Source organism: Podarcis raffonei, chromosome 3 (genome assembly GCF_027172205.1).
Source record: "Podarcis raffonei isolate rPodRaf1 chromosome 3, rPodRaf1.pri, whole genome shotgun sequence".
NCBI lineage: Eukaryota > Metazoa > Chordata > Lepidosauria > Squamata > Lacertidae > Podarcis > Podarcis raffonei.
In genome coordinates, this window is record NC_070604.1 from 35,426,244 (window position 1) to 35,448,163 (window position 21,920).

At 40.1% G+C, this 21,920-nt stretch overlaps 1 protein-coding gene across 38 annotated transcripts in view; it reads right to left on the reverse strand.

Moving 5' to 3' along the window:
- The window catches only part of DST (dystonin), a 304,267-nt gene that overhangs the window by 151,976 nt on the left and 130,371 nt on the right, over positions 1-21,920 (reverse strand). For all 38 annotated transcript variants that reach the window (XM_053381110.1, XM_053381108.1, XM_053381102.1 and 35 more), the window contains 17 exons: positions 18,234-18,346; positions 18,018-18,124; positions 16,785-16,904; positions 15,568-15,663; positions 15,355-15,482; positions 11,232-11,325; positions 9,088-9,242; positions 6,108-6,570; positions 5,873-6,001; positions 5,676-5,753; positions 5,418-5,579; positions 5,216-5,320; positions 2,801-2,896; positions 1,802-1,927; positions 749-901; positions 326-480; positions 22-148 (listed from right to left, as the gene is read on the reverse strand). In XM_053381110.1, the coding sequence (XP_053237085.1) occupies positions 22-148; positions 326-480; positions 749-901; positions 1,802-1,927; positions 2,801-2,896; positions 5,216-5,320; positions 5,418-5,579; positions 5,676-5,753; positions 5,873-6,001; positions 6,108-6,570; positions 9,088-9,242; positions 11,232-11,325; positions 15,355-15,482; positions 15,568-15,663; positions 16,785-16,904; positions 18,018-18,124; positions 18,234-18,346 (2,407 nt within the window). The remainder of the gene's footprint in view (positions 1-21; positions 149-325; positions 481-748; positions 902-1,801; positions 1,928-2,800; positions 2,897-5,215; positions 5,321-5,417; positions 5,580-5,675; positions 5,754-5,872; positions 6,002-6,107; positions 6,571-9,087; positions 9,243-11,231; positions 11,326-15,354; positions 15,483-15,567; positions 15,664-16,784; positions 16,905-18,017; positions 18,125-18,233; positions 18,347-21,920) is intronic.

Genomic DNA, 21,920 nt, shown 5'->3' on the forward strand with positions numbered 1-21,920 from the left:
TGGAACAGGCACAGAACTTACCGAAGCAACATTACTGGCTCGAACAGTTTCAATTTCATTTGTCAAATAGTGCCAGGAGACCACGCTCTTCATGTTTACATGTGATTCATGCCACAGGGCCAGGACATTCTGATATTGCTGTTCAATTCTGAAATGCACAAAGAGGGGGTGGGGAATGACAGAGTCTAAATTAATGATTTGTCAAGTGGCAGTCAAAAGGGTACATGTTATAAATTTCCTGTACGCTGTGCATAGAAAAGCTCCTGGAAGGCAAATAAGATCAATAAGGATTTCCATGTTGTGTGCACGCTATGCCAGCGCTTACCTGTTTGCAGTGTCTATTGCTTCTTTGTTGGGTGGAGGAACAGTAAAACAGACGGAGGGAACCATGGCCTCATTACCGCTTGGACTAATCACTTTCCATTTTGCCCGATGGGAGTTGCTTGCCAGTACACATTCATCATCTCTGTAAATGGTTATCTGGTTTTCAACAGAAAGATCAGAAAATCTGAATCAGCGTAATATTCTTATATTGTTCTTACAGCACACTCCCTTGAACATGTGCCACTAGGAAAGTGACAGGGGAGTAAAATTGGGGGGTGGGGGGTGGGCAGGACCCAACAACTTAAGCCCCAATTGGGAAGGCAGGGACTTGTTTCGTTTGATAGGGAAGAGAATTCCAAGAACATGCCATTAACTGTCTTCATTAACTGCCCATAATTGATTTGAAGAAATCTAAGGTTCCAACCTCAATTTGTCTATAGTCACAGATGGCTTTGATTGGGATGGATGTTTTCAGTGGATTATCTGGATTCCTCGGCTTCAGCTGAACTATTGTCTTTGCTCTCCCCACAAGGCCAGCCACTGTGTTCTTGTACTGCAGGAGCTGTTCTTTCTCTTCCTAAAAGCCAATTTATAAAGAAAACAAGAGGAGGGGAAACATTAGAAGCAGCTGCAAATTAAATGTGTTCTTCTTTGAAACTTAAAATATATTTTCTGCTGTTTGTGGTATCTTATAAACATTGTTCACATAAACCAGAATGGTATCTATGGTGCTATTAGTACTCTCTAACCACCACTGTTTATTAGGTCAACAGCCCTAGACGGTGATGGTCCATTTGTGTAATTCACCACGAAATAGTTGGGGGCAGCCATTTATGTCCCATTTTCAATAGTAAGGGCTATGAGGGGCAGAGCTTAATTCCTGTGCACTGCTTACCAATCACATTGAGAAACAGTGGTAAAAATTCATGTCCCTGACCTAAGATTCTGTTTGTGAAGAGGATTACATTTTTATTTTAGGTAACTTCATGCTCTGCCAAGCTGAAGATGTTCCCTGGCTGTTAGCCAGTGGCTAATAATAATAATAAAAAGAACAGGATAGTTTCTATATCTGGGCATGTCCTAATCTGTTTACTGGCTTGTAGCCACTGTGCAATCTGTTGACACTAAAAGCCAGTCTATAGGTTGTCCAAAAGTCCCAAATCAGTCAAGAGCTGCAATTACTGCTCTTCTTCAGTGGTGGAAACAGAAAGGTACAGAATACTGCCAAAAATGGTCATCAGGAATTATGAGAAACATCTCATCCATATATTTCACTGACATTGTTTAAGATAATGAGCTTCTTGAATTATTATTTTTGAAGCTAGAATTGTGAAAACAATGGTGATAAGATTAGTTCCCCTTAAGAAAGAACAATTTGTGATGAGACTTCCTTTACTTTTGGGTTCACTGTCTACCTTTACTACTCTGCTAGCAGAGCACAAATGGCTTTAGCTGAGTATGTATGGATGATACCTACCATCGACTCTTGGATCAGATCTTCCAGTTTATGAATACTGCTGGACCTATCACAGCTGTATTTTCGATGAACAGCATCTCTTAAATTCTTCAAGTAATCTATGGCCTCTTTGGCGTCATTGAAAAACTAGAATGAAAAAAACACCTTTTGATTTAAAAAACACACCATTGCAAGCTCTGTCCTCAAGTGAGTAGTCAGTACAGCAGTCTGAAGCCCAGGCTGATAATCCAAGAGTGTGGTATACTTTCTTATTAGATAAAGGAGACATAAGTTTCTAAAATCAATTAGAAAACTAAATGAGCCCGTTCACCCCAGGGTCTCCAGTACCAAAGGGGATAAAACCACCAGTCCTCTTTACCCACTGGGCTGCAAAGTCAACAACTCTCTCTGCCTTCAAACTTGCTGCTTACAACACTCTGCAATGCCTAGATACTTATGAAGTTAACTGGGTACCCTTTTAATGATCTGAATATGCATTACTTCTTTGCAGTTGGGAAAAATAATAATTCCTGTACAGGGACTTTCTTTCCAGTGCAACCTGGGTAAGTTTCTTCTTCCCCTTCCTGTCCTTCTCCCGCCACTCACAGATGTTTTTCCTCATTGATGATTGTGGTGTGGTTTGTATTGTTTGAATTCAGAACATGCAGCAAAATAATAATTGCTTCTAAAATCAAGTGGGAAAGGTTACTCGATTTCTTGGCCCATTTGAACCACATGAAAATATTGGTGTGAAAAAAAGTAGCTTAAGCCCTTTAGTTCACATCCACTCTGAAAAAATATGCAACAAAACTCATAATAAAAACAACACAGCACTTTTTACAGACATCTGCAGCAGTAAAATAGGAAGTCCTGTGAAATGTGAAAATTCTGGTTTAGATTTATTGCAGGGTCAATATGCTATTATTTGGCATAAAAAAGCATTTAAAAATCGTTTTCTTCTTGCTGCTGTTAAGAGTTAAATCTGTGGTTACTCTACAATAATACCCATGTGTTACGTACCTCAAAATATGCAGTGTTTTCTCTCAGATGCTGTTCAACACATTGGCAAAGCTGCAAAATCCAGCTCCACTGTGTTTGCATTGCAGCTCGGTAGGCCTTAGGGATACAAGCAGAGGAAACAAGTCATGTTTCGCTGTGCAACAGAAGCAATTCAAATGAGGAAGGGGGGAGATTTGAGGAATTGAAGCCCCTGCCCTGACCAATTTTCCTACTCAAATGCCTTCGACTTGTTATAACAGTAGGAAAAGAAATCACACCAGCCTCTCAAAATATCAAGTTCTCTACAAAAAGCAATAAAACTCTCTGAACAATTTACTTATTAAAATAACTGTCATTTATAACTTGAATTTCTTGAATGCAGTATTTGCTCTATCCCTGCTATGGTAGAACAGTAATATTGTTGGCCAGCAGAGGCTGCTCTAAATACTGTAGATTTAGAATTCTCAAGCATCTCCCATGGAAACCAGTGGGTGCCTTGTTCTGTTAGAAGACACATTTCAACTCAATTTGCTAAATACCCTACAGATAGTGAAATTGATCTGTTCTATCATTATGAAAACAAGCCACAGTAAAGACTCAGACTCACATGCTCCCCCCCTCTGCTGCACCTGCAAGAAGGTTTCTGAAAGCTTTCGCTTCTTTTTTTGATTACTTGCAGCTTGTCGTTCCACCTGGAGCTAACCTTTTCTATGGCTTGTTTAAAACAAGTCGAGCACAAACCATGGAGTCATCAAGCTACCTTATTTCATCAAACCATAGTTAAAAGTTAACTTCCATCTAGGGCTCAGACATCAGATTAAATTGTGGTTAATCAAAAGAGAAAGTTTCCAATCTCCTCACAGCTGCACCAGAGGTGGAAGAGGAAGTGTGTGGGTCCAAGATTTGTTCCAGCTACTGTATTTTTTGCACCATAACACTCACTTTTTTCCTCCTAGAAAGTAAGGGGAAATGTCTGTGCGTGTTATGGAGGAAATGCCTATGGGTGGCATGCCTACAGATTTTCCTCCTCTAAAAACTACGTGCGTGTTATGGTTGGGTACGTGTTATAGAGCGAAAAATACGGTAGTTCCTTCTCTAGATAAATGATGGTGCATTGTGACATCTGAATGCAGTCTGAATTAGTCTATAAATACAAACTTTTTAGGAGATACCAATAGGATATATCTAGTATTAATTTACATAGAAACACCCCCTCCAACATCAGCCCCAACAGTGCTGCTTAATAGCCTGGAAATATCATAGAGCTTATCTTCTTGCATAAAAGCCTTATTGCTTCAGAGCACAAACCCTGCATGACTATCTGCTTTGTACACAACCTAGTTTCCTAATTGACAACCGCATGATCACATTTGGAAGTCTGAAGGCACCTGTGGCAGTTAGCATGCATTTTGAAACCAAAACAGAAGCACTCATAAATTTCCAGGTGTTGTTTGGACATTAGATGCATTTTGGACTAGAATCAAGTCACACAGTGTAGGCACACGACATGATGCCAGTCTGAAATAAATTCAATGTCCAAACAATATCTGGAGTTTATGAGCAACAGCAAGTGCCTCAACTTCACACCTTAAATGGAAGCAATGAAACCTTTGCACATAAGAAAGGCCCAGAAGTTCCCTGTCAAATGAAAACACAGAACCACTGCCCTGTCACAGGTTACAAAACTCAGCCTCACTGGAATATTGATGGGAACTGATGTAACATAGCTCTCAGTAAAGTGTCTAAGGCTGAGCATCTGATGGACAAAAGCATTAACAACAGAAATCTGGGATGGGGCCAAGGAGGAGGATAGGAATGGAAAGAAATGGAGTATCTTGCAACAGGGTATGGTAGGCTGGCTGGACACTGGAACTGGCAAGAATGTCTGGCTGGCCAGCCCTTGGAATAGCAGCCCTCCACAAATGCTACATTTTATTGTGATCCCATTTATTTCATGTCATTGTCATGTCATGTCAAAATTAAGTGTATGCTGTTGCACTTTAAAGATAAACACATTTGTTCTGACATAAGCTTTTGTGAACTACAATACACTGCAAGAAATGCACGTAGGGATTGATGAATCTGTCTGTTTCAGTTTCTGTCAACTTCTCATTTTTCCAGTATTATTATTATTAATGTTGCACAGTATACCACCCTTCAATATAAAAGTACAAAATACATGATCAAAAACAAGAGGAAAGCCAACCAACCAATAACCCTCTCCCCGCTGTACAGTTGGGCAGTGGGTTTATGACATGTCTATGTAGAGCCTGACTGTGAAATCAAATAGTCTTATTTTACTGAACATTTTCTGGAAATGAAGCATGGGGACTACAGACTGCACCCAGAAAACAAGTCTATATTCTGTTTCAACAGCCCATAAAAAGAGCCTTGAGAGACTCTGTTTCTATTCCTAAGTTATGCTTAACAACCTACCTCAATAGTTAGCCTTGCAGGGTGGTTTTCAAATAACAATTGTTCTGCTATTTCCTGAACAGATTTGATAATTTCTTCCTTCTGATCAAGTTCTCTCATCAGTTCCTTCCAAATAAAAAGACAATTAGCTATAGAAGCCAGGAGCAAAAAAAAAAGGGGGGGAGGGGGGGTCACATTCAATACTTATTTTAACAATGCTTACTGCATGGTAGTCCTTTTTCCGTGCTATATTTGTATTTCTCTCACTCCAGTCATATGCAACCTCCTCCTCTTCTTTCTCATTCAACCATATGAGTTCTCTGGTAGCGCGAGATACAAAATTGTGAAGGGTATCAAGGTGTCTTTCCTGATTTCTTGAGGTGTTCTTGAAAAAGATAGTAAAAGAAATCCATTTTTTTTTTACTTTAAACCTTTTGTCATCAAAGTGGCATCCAAATAAAAGGTGGGACTGCAATCTTACCAAGAGTTTTGCATATTGGCTCTCCAGTTTGTGCAATTTGTCTGCATAGCTGAGTTTAAGGGGAGCAGTCATCTGGATCTGTAAAGAACAAATTGGTTCAAAGAATATATATATATATATATTTTATATGCTGCTTAATATACAAAATCCCTGCACACTTAATATAACCACAACACTCCTCCCCAAAAAAGCTGTACCTCACTGATTTTTGCTTCTTTAAGGCTTGACTCAAATTCTTCAATAGCTTTGTGGACATTCTTGTGATTTTCTAAATGGCTTTCAACACTTGGCAAATCCGAACCCCATTCAGCTCGATCAAGTTGCACCTTGAAAGCAGAAGTTGAAAATTAAAGTCGAGCCCTCAAGCGGGTGAGGAAAATGATCAGGCACAGACCGAAAATTTTAAAAAAAATGTACATGTAAAGATGTTACCTGCATTTCATCTACCCATCTGAGAAGATCCTGAACAAACTTCATGTTGACTTCCTCCTCTGTTAAATTCTGATCGATAAATGCCGATTTCATCAGAGGTTTTCGGATCTGCATCAATTTGAGTGTTTGCAGTGCACCAGTGTCAACTCCTGTTATGTAGCTTTGAATTAACCGTGGTGGGAAACCTGGGGTGTATGCTGGGGTGATGGCTGGAGTCATTCTTGAAGAAAGACCCGATGATAAACCTGATGTTATACTCGATGATGTCAAGGAGGGTGATAAGCCCTGGCTCAGTCCAGAGTTTAAGCTGGGGCTGAAGTTTGGTGCAAATCCTGAGTTTAAGCTTTGTGTTATTCCTGATATCATCATCTTGGTCTGTTCTGTAGTCAGTGTCCTCCCCTTGCTGTATATTGAGGAGCACTCTGCTCTTAAGGCCATAAGGTCATCTCGCAGTTTTGCAACCCTGTTTCAAAAACCAGAAAAGCATTTACTGTAGAAGTGAAAAGATCTGGATATCGTCTTGGGATTTTCATGAATTCCCATCATTTCAAAAACAAAAAATAATGAAACTATCTTGTATTTTGTGTAAAATAAAAAAGGAGGGGGTTGTTTATTAAGAGTTCAATCCGCACATTCCAGTAAACCTTGGTGATAAACTGACAGATATATTAGGAATTTTAAAGTGAAATGGAGCTAGATGGTAATGTGCCAAGTAATAGTGTGTGTCTGTGCATAATAAAGCCATCATAATGAAAAGTAATGCCTCTGGGAAAGGCAGAGACAGGATCAAACTCATCCTCCTCTTTAAGAATAGAATGTAAGGATTAAAGTAATATACAGTACTGTTGTAACAACTGTAGCCCCAAACACAACTATTATAAGGTAAGAGAAAATTGAAGGGATCCATTTTGTCTCTGTGTGATGCTTCCCAAGCATCTCTGTAAACTTGGCACAAAAAGAATATCTGTTGTGCACTGGATTCTTTATGGATCCTCCTCAATCAGTAGTGATTTCCACAATCAAGATGGAAAGTGCTCAGTCTATAACAGTAACAACACTCTTCCCAGAGAAGCTGTGGGTGTCAGGGCTGACCCAGGAGGTATTGGTGCTTGAGGCAAAAAAAACCCCCCAAACAAACAACCACCGCCCCTCAACCTCCTCTGCCACGGGCATGCCATGCCCCCTCCTCTTCCTCCATGGGCATACCACACTGCTGTCACACACCCCACTGCTGGGCATGCCCTACACTGCTGCCATTGTTGCCAAGTTAGGCCCTTTGCTCTAAGTGCACCTACTTCACAGCAACCTTAACAAACAGCAGCAGGAAAGACAGCCACTGCAGCAGCACGCACCAGCCGTAGGGGCGTGGCAGTGGCGGAGGTAGGGGCACAGCGCACTCCTCAGGCCCCAGATCTGCCACCTGATCTGCAACTGCCTCGCCTCAACTCATGGGCTGTACCTTTGGGGAATGCAGTTTCTACAATACATTTTTTCATATGAATGTATCCGTGGGAGCAGATGGACCAAAGAAGTGTGAAAACTTGCTCGATCACATTGAGCTCAATGGGACAAATTCAAAGAAAATTCAGCTTTGGAAAAGTTTTTCTGTGCATTAGCAGGAAGAAGAAGAAGAAGAAGAAGAAGAAGAAGAAGAAGAAGAAGAAGAAGAAGAGTAGGAGGAGGAGTTTGGATTTGATATCCCGCTTTATCACTACCCGAAGGAGTCTCAAAGCGCCTAACATTCTCCTTTCCCTTCCTTTCCCACAACAAACACTCTGTGAGGTGAGTGAGGCTGAGAGACTTCAGAGAAGTGTGACTAGCCCAAGGTCACCCAGCAGCTGCATGTGAAGGAGCGGAGACGCGAACCCGGTTCACCAGATTACAAGCCTACCGTTCTTAACCACTACACCACTTTAAAGAGACAGATACTTAAATGCCTGTGTCTGACAATCATTTATGTGCATAGATATTAATGTGGGGTGTGGGGAGAACAACTGGCAATATCTCAAAGCATCAGCACTGTATAAATATAGCCAAGGATATAGGATATAGGAGATCATGCTAGTGTACTAATAAGTTGCATACTATGGCTATATTGAAACATAATGCTAAACCATGGGCTGCTGTTCCATGACAACAAGGCTAGTCTCCCCCTGGGCTTATGCACTCTCCCTTTTCTCTCTTCTTTCCAGCTTGGTCATGAATAGCAGACTGGAAGCTTCCACTTCCAGTTTTGGATTAACTGCAGTTTAGTGTGTGACCAAACTGTGGTTAATCTTAACTATGGTTAGGAAAAAAATATGTGTGGTTTGAAATTGGCTTGTTTCCACTAGCTGGATTTAAGCTTAGCTGCAGTTCAGGTTGGACAACATGGCAAGCTACAGTTAAGCTAAAGTTAATGAAAATAAAGCTTAGACATACACTACATGTCAGAGATGCTTGCAAAATCAAATAAGCCGTCCAGGCAGCCAAGCCACAATCTACAGAGGAAAAAGGTTTTGCCATGTTGCCATGCCATTTAAGTTATCTAGTTCAGGACAATTTTAGTTACCTCTGGGAGACTGAAATTTCTGGTGTATGTGGGCATCCTTTTACTTTTAGTGTATTTCTGTTAAAATTGCAGATATTACCAGCTGCAGCCTTCATTTTGCTTTTGCATAGCTACTGATAGGAAGTAAAATGAATGCTCCGATTTCTTTCTTTTTACATGTTATTTAATTTATTAATAGCATAATAGCATCATCTCATTAATTTTCAATTCTGAAAAGGAAAAAAAAACCCAAAATAAACTAGTAAAAGAAAAGAAAAATATATAACTCAGGTGAGGGTAGAGCTTGTTACAACTAAATATTGTCATCTATCTACACAGCTTACTCTGCATCAAAAAAAGAAAGAAAAGGGGCTTTCATGGGCTAGAGAATAAATTCTTAAGCATATATTCACATAAGCTCATATTTCTACATAACATAAATGCACAAACCTCTGGACCAGCTGATCTGCCTGATAATATTTTCCATCAATAAGAATCTGGGCATCCAAGACTTGTTGACGCAGCAGATTCTCACATTCAAGTAGATAACCTGCGATCTCAGCTTCATTCTGGAACTGCAGACCTGATTCTAATCGCTTTGCATCCTGTGTTAAAAATACAAATTGAATTTAATCATGCATTTAATTGGAGAAGAAACTTTATATAATATACAAGGAATATTTTGTACCATTATCATATTCTGAAAATTATAATAGTTACAATAGTTTACAATAGTTATCTTTATTCAGACATGCTTTACAATGTTTATCTGTGGATTAACATACATGGTAAGATAAACCCAAGGTGAAAATCACATTATCACGGTGATGACCAACTAAATCATATTCAGAATAAACTCATTAAGATCAGCAGACTTAAGTTAGTCCATTGTTTCAATGGATCTAATTTGAGTATGACAGTCAGATACCTCCCAGATACTTGGGTTTTTTTGGATACCAATCCACATTTTTATATATACATAAAACAGCATGCTTCGTCCAGTGTGTGTAGCAAAATAAGGTGACAATGAAATTTAGACAGCTAAACCAACGTTCATGTGTAAAAACCCATAACCTGCCACTTCCTTAACCCATTGCGTGCTGTGTGTGTGTGTGTGAAGATTGTGACACTTAAAATATTAAACATTTTAGCTTTTGCTTTCATCAGTTAACACCACTAGATTTCAAGTCAGTCATTGGAAAATAAGGTGATAGTCTTAAAGAATGATGTGAATCGAGAGAATTTACAGCAAAGCGCAAGACTTCAAGTGTCCCTGGATCAGACTTCTTTTCTGTTGGAAAAATTTCCCATTCTGAGTGGTTGCAACTTTCTACATTAAAATGCCTTCCAAAAGGTTGATTAAGGTTTCTCTTTGTTATGGCTGAAGTGCTTTCAAAAATGGTTACAAATGTGTAGTTGCCTTGCTACACACCTTTCTAACATACGACATTGCAAAGACTTGCAGGCAATATTCTTTTTTACTGAACAAGTTCGCCAGACAGTCTGTTTTTGCTGATGGCATTTGCCCTAAGATAACTACAGCTGATGCAATGGTTGGAGTCACAATAATGTAACAAAGGACTGAAAGCGTTTTGTAGGCTTGGAGGCTGGAGGAAAGGAGTGATAGGAGATTTGCTGGTGGCTTTTAAATGGTATTATAACTTGGCTATCAAGAGGTAGATGTCTTTAACTGCAAGGTGGTAGCTGGATAAAATTACATCATGACAGGGTTGTGGAGTTCCTTTTTCATATCTTCAAGTAAAATACTAGGGTCTAAGCCATAGGCAGCATTGTTAGGGACATAACCTTTGCACCTGTTCTAGAAATTGTAAGTCGTCCTCCACCACAACCACAAACTTGATTAACCTGCCGCATGACATTTCCACGCAGACGACCACATTCTTACAAACTCTATAAAAAACACACCATCCAATTCTTGGATACTGTAAGGAACAGAGAACTCCTGGATTTACAGACCGACCCCTCTAAAACCTTGGACTTGGAGAATATTGCCTAAAAGCATACATGCACTTTTAATCATTTTCACAAACCTTGCTTGCAAAATTATAGCACCTGTCTTCTTTCTAAGAATTGTCTCCACCCTTAGTATTTGCAGGGTGGAAACAGATCCTATTCTCAAGTGAGGCTGTGAACATACATTCTCCACCCTAAAAACAAACCACCTTGGAATCCAACAAGTGTATGAATTTAAAACATTTAACATTCTTTAAGCCTGTCCATTTTGTCTGCCACTTATTAACATCAGCTTCCACCTCCATTTTACACGACTGAGGAAATAATTTGCATGCTTTTCTAGGATATCCCAGTATGTTCTAGCCCCTGCCAACCAACAAAGAGGTATTCTTCTTGTCCTCATAATTCCAAGAGACATTGTGGTAATTCCAGTTATACAAACAGAAGACATCAAGCCAACAGATGGTGATTTGGTACTGGTCACCCAGGAAGTACATGTCTGTGCAAGAATTTTAATCCAGATTTTGCAGCTTCAACTCCACCCCTTTATCCAGTGGTCTATGCTGGGGCTTTTTTATACAGATAAAGAGACAAGAAACTAGCTATCCAAATACACTTACTGATTGCACAGCATTTCGAGCAAGCATTAGTTTGTCTTCGCAGCCCAGGCTGTCTCGCTGAATTCTGTTTGCAATCTGCTGCAGCATTTCTAACCTAAAAGAAGTCAGAAGTTAAGACAAATCACATGGGGCTGGTCATTAACATCTCGATTCTGCTACCAGATAAAAACGCACCACATTCTGCAGAATAATACCAGCACTTACCTGGTTCCTTCCTTGGGACCATTGCCAAAGCTTATACAAGAATTAACAAGGGTTGGACCACAGTTAACAGACAAGAAGTTTTCATTGGAATCAATGCTGGTCCGGGTGCTAGTGCTGTTACTAAATACAGAGTCACTGCTGTGGTAGCCGTAACTGTTCGCATTCATTTTTTTACAGCCAGAAAGCTATCCCGCTGGTCATTTAAAAAGTCGAGAAGACAAAATGCCTGCAAAAACATACACCTTCCAGGGACTAGATGGCTTTAAGGACAAAAACCAAGCTCTGCATCCTTAAATAGGTCTCAGCATGCATATTCAAAGCCCTGCAAGTAACGTTCTCATTCCTCTTCAGAAGACTTCGCCTTCAGCTATATATGCCAATGTGGGCTTGGCTTCTGTAGCTTGAATTGCCTGTGCAAGTATGGACTAATCAGAATGATTAGGGTGTTCACTCGGAAAGAGGGATGCCAAATATTTTATGTAAGTCTCATCCAATTTCAACAAACTAAACGATTTGAGGAGTGGGGAGGGAACTCCCCTTCAACAGTTTCACAACCTTTAGTCTCCCTACACTTAACATAGGTTTTTCAGTAGTTTCTCATCCAGGTCCATACCCACTTTGCTTCAGAAATACTGCTCCCAAAACATCCATTGGCCCCATACACAGCAGTCTAGACATTTGCTATAAACAGTATTAAAGCTTATGCTCTAGCCATGTCCCTCTTAAAACTATACATAGCCCCCGCTGGAAAGAACTAAAATTAAGTATGTGTGGTTTGTTCACTTTAAGTACATAGAACATGCATTTATTAATTTTAAAAAATCAGGTCAAAATATTACGATTAATCATTATCTTCTAAATAGGAAAATTAGTGTCTGCCTTGCCATATTGATGCCACTTTGTTGAATTTAATGGAGATACCGTGGTTTAAAATGTGACAGTGAATCAATTATTTGGGCTGCTTCATCACTATGGGTTGTGTGTGTGTGTGTAATTCAGAATGTTTGCCAAAGTTGGTATATGTATTTTACCTCCTCCTGGCAATCAGTAGTCATGTTAATGTCAAAAATGAAATCCAATGGCATTCTTTAGCTTTCAGCTCACAGAAAATCTCAATTCTTATTCATGTTTCAAATGGTAAATGAGCAGCTGGGATCTTCCTCAAGGATGATGCCTGCACACTATCTTCTCTAAAAGGTAGAGAGCTTCATTCTTACTCCTATTATTCAATCATTTCATGTTCTATAAAACCCCACCCATATCACGCCATTGCCGCTTGAAGCTATAAACAAGTTGAGCTTTTCCTTAAAAGACTGTGCTGGCTTGCTATTTGGCCCTTGCATGCTTGGCGGGGGAAAATCATACTGACTGCTGAACAGCATGTAACTACACGTGTTAACTCTGGGTGCATGGGTGCCTGTGATCCATGCCTGCATTAAAGTATACTACGAATTTATTGCTATATGATCCTGTGACATGTCAGCTCCCTATCTATTGACTTCAGCACCACTTTTGTGAAGTCAAGAAGATTTGTGAAAGAGACCTAATATTTATATAATGTGAAAACAACTGTGTTCAAGTCACCATGAAAGGGCTTTATCATAACAAAAAAACATTTGGAAAATGGGATCCCAAACTGCTTATATGAACAATGGGAAGCAATTGATCATTTGGGAAGCCCACTTTATATTGAAATTGACTTAGCAAGTAGAGCATACATGCGCATGCTCCATCATTTATAAGACTAGATTCCTACTCTTAGGGACTGGCATTTTCTCCTCTCCCACACACTAAGGCAACTACAGTTCTCTTAATACACAGCCTCATCTTTCTTAAGTACAAGTCCTTCTTCCCTCCATCACCACTGAAACCTCTGTAAAGCAAGTGGTGGATGAAAGCTGCAACTGAAAAGAGATGGGAAGGGCTTAGTTCTTTTATTCCCATGTTGCTTTCACCCCTTGCACAGCAAATCCTTGTGAGCAAAGCCCTGCTTGGCTCCTACTACAAAAGCTTGCTTTACTTAAACCTCTACCATAGTTTAAATCAGGCATAGGCAAACTCAGCCCTCCAGCTGTTTTGGGACTACACCTCCCATCATCCCTAGCTAACAGGACCAGTGGTCAGAGATGATGGGAACTGTAGTCTCAAAACATCTGGAGGGCCGAATTTGCCTATGCCTGGTTTAAATCCACAACTGTCATCTCAGTGTCTCTCCACAACCACTTTACTCAAACCTCTATGGTTGTTAGAATAGAGCGAGAAGGTTACTGAAAGGGGGGAAATGAACTTTCAACCTTCTCCCACTTCCATTCCTCCATTGCCTCATGTGACAGATAGATGATAGATAGATAGATAGATAGATAGATAGAGATAGACAGATAGACAGACAGACAGACAGACAGATAGGAAGGATGCGGAACCGTCAAATATTACAAAGCGCAATCTCACTGTCATGCATTTCACTCCTGCAACCATGTTATCTTTAACATGAAGTTCCAGATTCAGTGTAGTAATTAAGAAATGCTTTTTATTTCCGGAAAACACACATATATGTACGACACCCACCAACTGAACTTAGCATCCCCTAACTCAGCCTTTCTCAACTTTCGGTCCTCAGATGTTCTTGAACTACAACAACCATAATCCCTGAACACTGCTCATGGTGGTTAGGAATGATGGGAGTTGTAGTCCAACAATGTCTAGAGACCTAAGGCTGAAAAAGGCTGCCTAACGAAACAAGTTAATTAATTAATTAATTTAATTTCATAAAATGTATACACTGTTTGATTGTGAAAAGCCTCAAAACCATTTACAATAATATAAAACAAGAAAATCAAAACTCACACCCAAACTTTAAAACATACAAAACACTAAAACAGATTAAATTACCTCAACTTTCTAAGCATCTGGGTAAGCTTGTCTAAACAACCATGTTTTCAGCAGGCGCCGAAAAGAGTACAGTGAAGGCACCTGATCTCAATAGTTGATAGGATTGCTCTTATTAATCTACTCATCTTAAAGATACAGTAACATATATCATGATGGGTTGTGTGTGCAAAAGGGGCTGCCGTATAGGAGAGGAAGAGACACGGAAAGAGAGGTGGTCTGTGTGCAAGTGAGAGTTGAAAAAAGGATGGAGGAAAAAGAAGGCGAAGGTGAAAGTGGTGTGGGTATGTGCAAAGGGGCTACAAAACAGGAATTCAGAGAAGGCACAGCTATGTTGGGGGGGGGTGATCTGTGCGCAAAGAAGCACTGAGAAATGGAAGGAGGGTGGAAGAAAAAAACAGAGTGAAGGTGAAAATGGGAATGCACAAGGGGCTGCAAAAGAAAGAAAGAAAGGAGTAGGAGGCATTGGAATGGGGCAAAGAGGTAAACAGGGGCATGAAAGAATCTGCAGAGCAGGAGAGGACAGTGGCTTCACAGTTGGCCGGAAGGTGGAAAGGGTGCTTAGCAGTAATTTGTGGGAAGAGGACATGCAAGAGATTATCACAGGGGTACCTTGTGTGCAAGGGGGCTTGCACAAAAGGGTGAGAGAAGACATGGGCATGGGAGCAAAGGTGAAAACAGGAGAGCAGAACAGAAGAAAGAAGTGGCTTCAGAAATGGGGTTGGGAAGGTGAATAGTAAGCTTAGCAGCTGTGAGGATTGGGAAGTTAATGTGGGGTGAAGTGGCAGGGGGGCTGGCAAGCAGAGCAAGCAGGGGTGTAGACCCTAGTAATAAAATTAAGCTTAGGTTTGGATGGATTTCTTATAATAAATGGTTGAGCCTATCAAATCAGATTCTAACTTGCCAATGTACCTAAAGTTGATTTTAAGTATTCTAATAAAAGTGCCCTTGTCCATTTCGCAAAATGCTGCACTGGCCATTTTCAAACGAGCAGGCAGAGAAGCAAGCTTGTAAAACAAAAATACCAACATACCTTTCAACTTCTGGTCGAAGTGTTTTTTCTCTTTCCAACATAGCAATAATTAGCTTCCCCCACTCTTTCTCTATGTCATTGGGGTGGTAACCTTGAGGAAGCTTGATACGCCCAAATTCTATCCAAACCTTCAAAACAAGGAATGATTACATAAAGCCAAGATAAAAGGAAACAAGACCAGCATTCGAAAATCCATTAAAAAAAATGGCTTACCTCCAGTAATTTATATAGGTGTTTGATTTTTGATTTCTCTATCTCCTTTGGTGGAATTTCTGTTTCTTTAAATTGTAAATATTGGTTATAAAGTGCCTAAAGAAAAACAAACAAGCATTGCTGTCATGTTTCTAAAATATACTGTTTTACTATTTACTCAGAACTGTTGGTCTGCTGAAGCTTTTGAAAATCTTTTCATGCCCATAAGTGTGGAACCAGTTTGTGTGGGTTTACTCAGTATCCCAACCAAACCCCTTCTTAGATTTACAATGGGAAAAGGAGAATTAAACTGTCAAGTGCCTAATTCAACCTTCACTTGGCATCCCCATGCCTTAAATTCAAATGTAATACTGACTGTCCTGAGCACTGGCATTCATGGTTTCAATCCAGAAAACAGCAGCTGGCACAGAATTCTGTTCAATTTCTTTCTTCGAAATGTGACTTGACAGTCCAGACCCCAAACTATGAGTTAGATGGGGCAATGGTTTGTGCAGCCTCAGTTAAAATTTCATCCCATTGCCTCCAAGCCAGGGGAATCCCCTGTGCTGCTCAATACTGACATGGAAGCTGTACAACAGGACTGCGTCTTCTTCCCAATTTTCTAGGAGCCCAAAGGCCACAATGTGTAACTAGCCAAGACCTGGTAAGCTTTTTACCTGCATGGGCCGACTGAGGGTCCAAATCTACAAGGTCAGAAGATAGCTGTATCACTGACTACGCATTGTGTAAAAACTCTGTTTATGGTAAACTTTATTTGAGCTCCTCTGGGAGGAAGGGGGATATATGCATTTAATTAATAAAACTAACATGACCAATAGAAGGCTTAGCCTTCTCTCTGACATGCTAGCTTCCCATCAACAGAACGTTTTTATTCTGGGAAGCATTCAATTATGCAACTTGCACTACCACCCACACTCCCAGGAAAGCCCTACCAATGCTTTTCCTCTGAATGTATGGATTGTTTCCTAGCTATAAGTGAGGTTGGACTAAGAATCAGCGCTGTAGCTGGACAGGAGACAGGCTGCACCTGAGGGAAAGAGTTGAGAATTCTTGAGCCCAATATTATGTGCTCCAGCAGTGGCACACAAGCGAGTATGAGTAGGCTGTTACTAATTTGTATAGAGTGTGTAAATCATTCTCTAAATAGGTAGGTGATCCCTCTAAAAGAATTAATACAGAATGCACTTTATTCTGTATCTTGATAATGTAAACATTACCTTGAGTTCCACAGGATTGTTTGGAAACGCTCTGTCAGTCATCATCGTGGCATGGTGCCTGATCCACTGGATGAGGTAGTTCACCATATTCTGGTATTCAACCCACTTGACTTCAACATCCTAGTAAGTAAGTAGGAATAAAGTTCTATCAAAGCATTTTGTAGCACTGGAAGCCTACAGCAACAGATCTGATGGGCCGCTACGCCAACTCAGAACAGGATAGTGAGTCCTATAGCCATCTCTCTCTCTTGGCCCTTCGTGCTCCTACTGAGTTCCCTGGTCGTAATGCTGCAGTGATGGAAGAAGCCCACAATTCAAACCTAGCGCAATCCACTTTCTATGCAACTCTTAGTATTCAGATTCTACATCAGCCATATGCTTCTTTAGCTCTTCGTCCCACAACCCCCAGTTCTTCATATCTCCCTTATCTGTATATCCATCTCCTCCCCATCGCTGCACTGAATACGATGTTTAGGCCCAGCCGTAATTTCTCCTTTGCTTCTATTCATTTCATGCCCCTACCAACCATGTATCATGAGCTGGCACCTATGTTATGGGGTCAATAAACTGTGCTTTGGGTGTGTAGGTCTCATGTCTAAGAGATGGGACAACATGCTCGTTCTGGACAGAGTCACACTCCCTCTAAAGGAGAAAGTGAATAGGTACTCCTGGATAGATCTCTATCACTAGAGACACAAGTGTCCCATGTGACTAGGTGTGCCTTTTACCAAAAGGTCAGCTATTCCAACTCCTTGCGATGCAGGAATCCTGCCCACAGCTGTCCCTGGGTAGGCTCAAACCACCAACCTTCTGATTAACAGCCAGATGCACTGACCCACTGCACCACCTTAGCTTAATCACATCCACCAGTTATGGTGGTTCCTAGACTGGGATAGTCAGACCAATGTAGTCTATGTACTTGGTAAACTTAGGGCAGGATTGCTGCAATGGACTCTATGTAGGGCTTCCCCTGAGCCTGGTTTTGGAGCTCCAGCTGGTGCAGAATGTGGTGGTCAGACTGCTGATGGAGGCACATGGCTGATAAAAGGTGACACAATTGTATAATCAGCTGCACAGACTACTCACATATTACCAAGCCAGGTTCGAATGTCCAAATCCCAACAATCAGATAATATCCTCTTTTCTTTACAATTGCCAGTGAAATAAACCCTTCTCTATGACAAGCTTATTTTGTATGTGAATGTAGTTTATAATTGCTAATATTTTACTTACATGTGCACTGATGCCTTCACCACCTTCTGGTACTTTGGGAAATGCATCATAAAGTGATGACACATAAGTGATTACTGACTTCTCATCAGGCGAGGAGACATCAACATCTAAAAAAAGACATGGCACAGCTAATGTCCACCATACATACATTAGAGAGTTACAATTCCAATGCAGTCTGATGCTACGATCTACTAAGGATCCCATTCACTAACTCACCTTCGGGGTCCAGAAGTCTGGCAACACCAAGTTTTTCTGCTACAAAAAAAGCATGCTCTAAATTTGCAAGGTTGCTTTGAACAGCAACGGTATTCATGTCTATCAGGTCCGGCCTGCAAGACAAAAACAATCATTTAAGTTTGATTTTGGAAAATATTGTGGTAGGTAAGATCTTCATTAATTTCAATGGATGCATTTATGAAGGATATGACTCTTTCGTTGAGTTAGAAGAGGGGGTTTTCCCCCATACCTGGGATGCAACCTGTTTCAATATTCAGCTTCAGGAAGGAATTTTCCCTCAAATCATATTATTTGCGAAAAATAGTGGATACCTTGATCAGAGTCATTTCAGTTCTTTTCTAAACCCTAACTGTGCAGTCTTATCTCTCCGCTAGAGATAGGGCAAATCTCATGGGGATATTTTATGAAATGAAAGGCAGTTAAATGTGTTGAGATCCTGTAAAGGGTTGGGCTAACTGCCCTTAATAATAACATAAGAGAAGGCTGCTGGATCATGCCAATGACCCATCTAGTCCAGCACCTTACTTCCACGAGGTCTGTATAACGCTGCACCAAGAGTTAAATTATTCCTTAGATCTTACATTGTCTGGCCTTCACACAGTCTCTTTTTAACATTCACGATTAGAGGAACATCTCTTCTAGAGGTCCACATACTGTCTGAATGTCTCAATATTGGCAAGGTCCATCAATACCACCTCTCAATCAGTTACTCCATCAATAGCACTGTAAGGCTTTAAATTCTTTAAAGACTGATGTCTGGCTAGACTGACTCAGCAAAGCCCATCCCCAGTGGTATAAGTAGCATAGCAGCAGCCAGGAAATTAAGAAAAACCTAAGGATGTATAGTGTCTCTAGTGAGCACCTAGTAGACCCTGCAAAGCAGTACTCTATCTGAATGAAAATGTGACCCATAATTCAATCATTACCTAAGAGATGGCACACCAGTGTAGATGATATTATATACAATTACGTTTTAAGCGGCAAAATTAAGGAGTTGATGTTAAGAAAGAGAAGTGAACATAAAAAGAGGTAAGTAACCAGTGGTAATTTCAGGGAACAACAGGGGACAAAAGGACTTATTCATTTCCCTGCTAACAGAATTAATGAGATACAAATTCTAGGATCCATTGAAATCATTCACAGAGTAAACCTGAATTTATTTCGCTCCCCAATTTTGGGTTTACGTTTCGGCAAGTTTCCCTTTGTGTAGAAGACCTATTCCAATTCCTTAAAACAGAAGAGGGATTTCAAGCAAAACAAAAACTCAGGACTTTAATATCAATAAGCTATTCCCCATGACTTCAGTCTAAAGTTATTGCAACAGAGCCCTCTCACCCATTTGAATTTAAAGTGAAATTAATTCCTTCAACTGAAAAGGAAAAACAATAACGTTTTCTACAGATTTAATATGCACATAAAGAACTACAAAGAATTGTTAGAAGAGTGAACTTGAAAAGCACTAATATTTTGTCACAGTAATGCAGAGGAAAGATTAAGGAGGATTTCACATCATAGCATATACTAAGTGAATTGGAAAAACAACATTTATATCTGAAAGCAGATGCCTGCTGTTTTCATTTTGCTGAAATCCACGACATTTCACACATGCCGATAGTAATGAAGCAAAACGTGAGATGAAAAACACAAAATGATGCCTGTTCAGCTGCTGACTTTTCAGGACAAGAAAGGGCAAGTTGTTATGCAAGCCTTGCCTGTTCATGGGAAAAGAAAAAACAACAAAACAGAAGCAACGATTATCTGGCTGAAAACGGGCAGCTAACAAAGTTTTCATCCAAGAGGGGGCAAGATTGGATTTTCTTCACAACAAAATAATGCTATTAACTGCAAAGGTACTGTAAGTACTTGTGTCACCGATTTCAAACTAATATTTCTTACTCATGGTGCAGCATTGCATATACACCAGAGGTAACCACTCTCAGTAAAAGTTGGTTAAAGCAATTCTCAAAAATGTTAAAAACCTGAAGCATTTTTGTTAGGGATTGTAGGGAAAGATCTGCCAAAAAAGCTGAAAAACATCTTCTTGTACACGACAACGGCCGCAAGAGTTTTAATAGCACAAAGATGGAAGACTGAAGAAACCCCAACTAAAGAATCATGGCAAGAAAAATTGATGGACTATGCAGAACTGGCAAAAGTGACATACAAGCTATGGGACAAGGATAACTGTGACTTTAAAGATGAATGGGAACCCTTTACAAAGTATTTGAAGACGCAGCAAAGTGAACTGGACTCCTTGGCTGGCTTTGAATAAACATTCACAAACTTTTTATTGATAATAATCAGCTAAATAGTTTGAGGATCTATACAACTGTGTAACATGCAGAAAACAGCATTTTTAGAGAAATCAAAGACTGGAGCTGAGGAAGTCGGGGGGTGGGTTTTGTGGGGGGAGGGACGGGGAGGGAGGAAAAATGGGGGGGAATAAGGATGATATGTTTTGTTTTAATTTTGAATAAAAAAAAGTTTTTAAAAAAGCAATTCTCAAAAATGTTTTGCCAACCAGCTTTTAACATAGTTCTTAAACAAGAGATTGAAACCAAGCTATCACTGGCACTATGTCTGCACCAAGCCTGAGTACATATGTGTATGTATATATATCCCCATGTTCAACATTCACAGAAAAATGCTACCTTGTGCAAATTCTAAAATCTTTCAAATTGTGACATCATGCATACAATAGGAATATTATACTCAACAGTGTGCCTCAAGGGATAAATGACCCAGCCTTTAGTCATAACACTGTGAGTCATTCTATGGAAGGGATTTCAGAGAAGCTGGGTATTTGCCACCGAAGGAAACACTCGAATAACTCAGAAAGAGAGGGAATAATTCATTTGAAAAATTCCCAGCACTACATGTGCCACACCCAAAATAAACTGCTCACTTTCCAAGTACATGGTGTGGTTTTTTTCATTTTTACTTCTGAAAAGGACCTTCTTCTGTCAGACCTCTAAACAATATGGAGATAATGTGTTAATTAATTTAATTATGATGGGCAGCACAGAAAACTCTTTCAGATATTCTCCGAGATTTTTTAGACTGCTTTCCATAATCACCCTTGTTCTCCCCACTCCAAAAAGCCACCCCTGATGTTTAGGAGGCCTTCCGTAGTGGAATCTAATGGAGCAGAAGGGGATGGAAATGAAACTGGCCAACAACATTTCAACGCACAGAAGTATGTGTGCATGAGCTATAGAAGATCCAGGCACAAAAACAGAGGATATAATGCAACTTTAAGACAGACACCAGAGAACAGAGCTGCACAAATCAGTGGTGCTGCCTAAATATATTTTGTTCTTACAAGATTTTGATTAGAATGTGCTACAAAGGGGGGCGGGGGGGGGGAGGCTGTAAAAACTGCAACACATCTAAGAATAAAATAAAACAATGGTCTTGCGGCAGAACCAAGCTAGAGGTTGCTGTACAAAGGATGCACAAAATTTCTTATGCACATAAGCAAGTAAAGTCAAGGCCCTGTTTCTATAAATATATAACATGTTTCTTCTGGTCTTGTGGTTAAGGAAGAGAAAAGCTTAACTCTCGTCTGGGATCGGAAAACATGCCTCAGCTGCTGTGCTGCACCAAGCTAAAAGGAAAAGCAATGCAACTGCAAGTTCTTCTCCAGGAGTAACCTATTTTTGTACA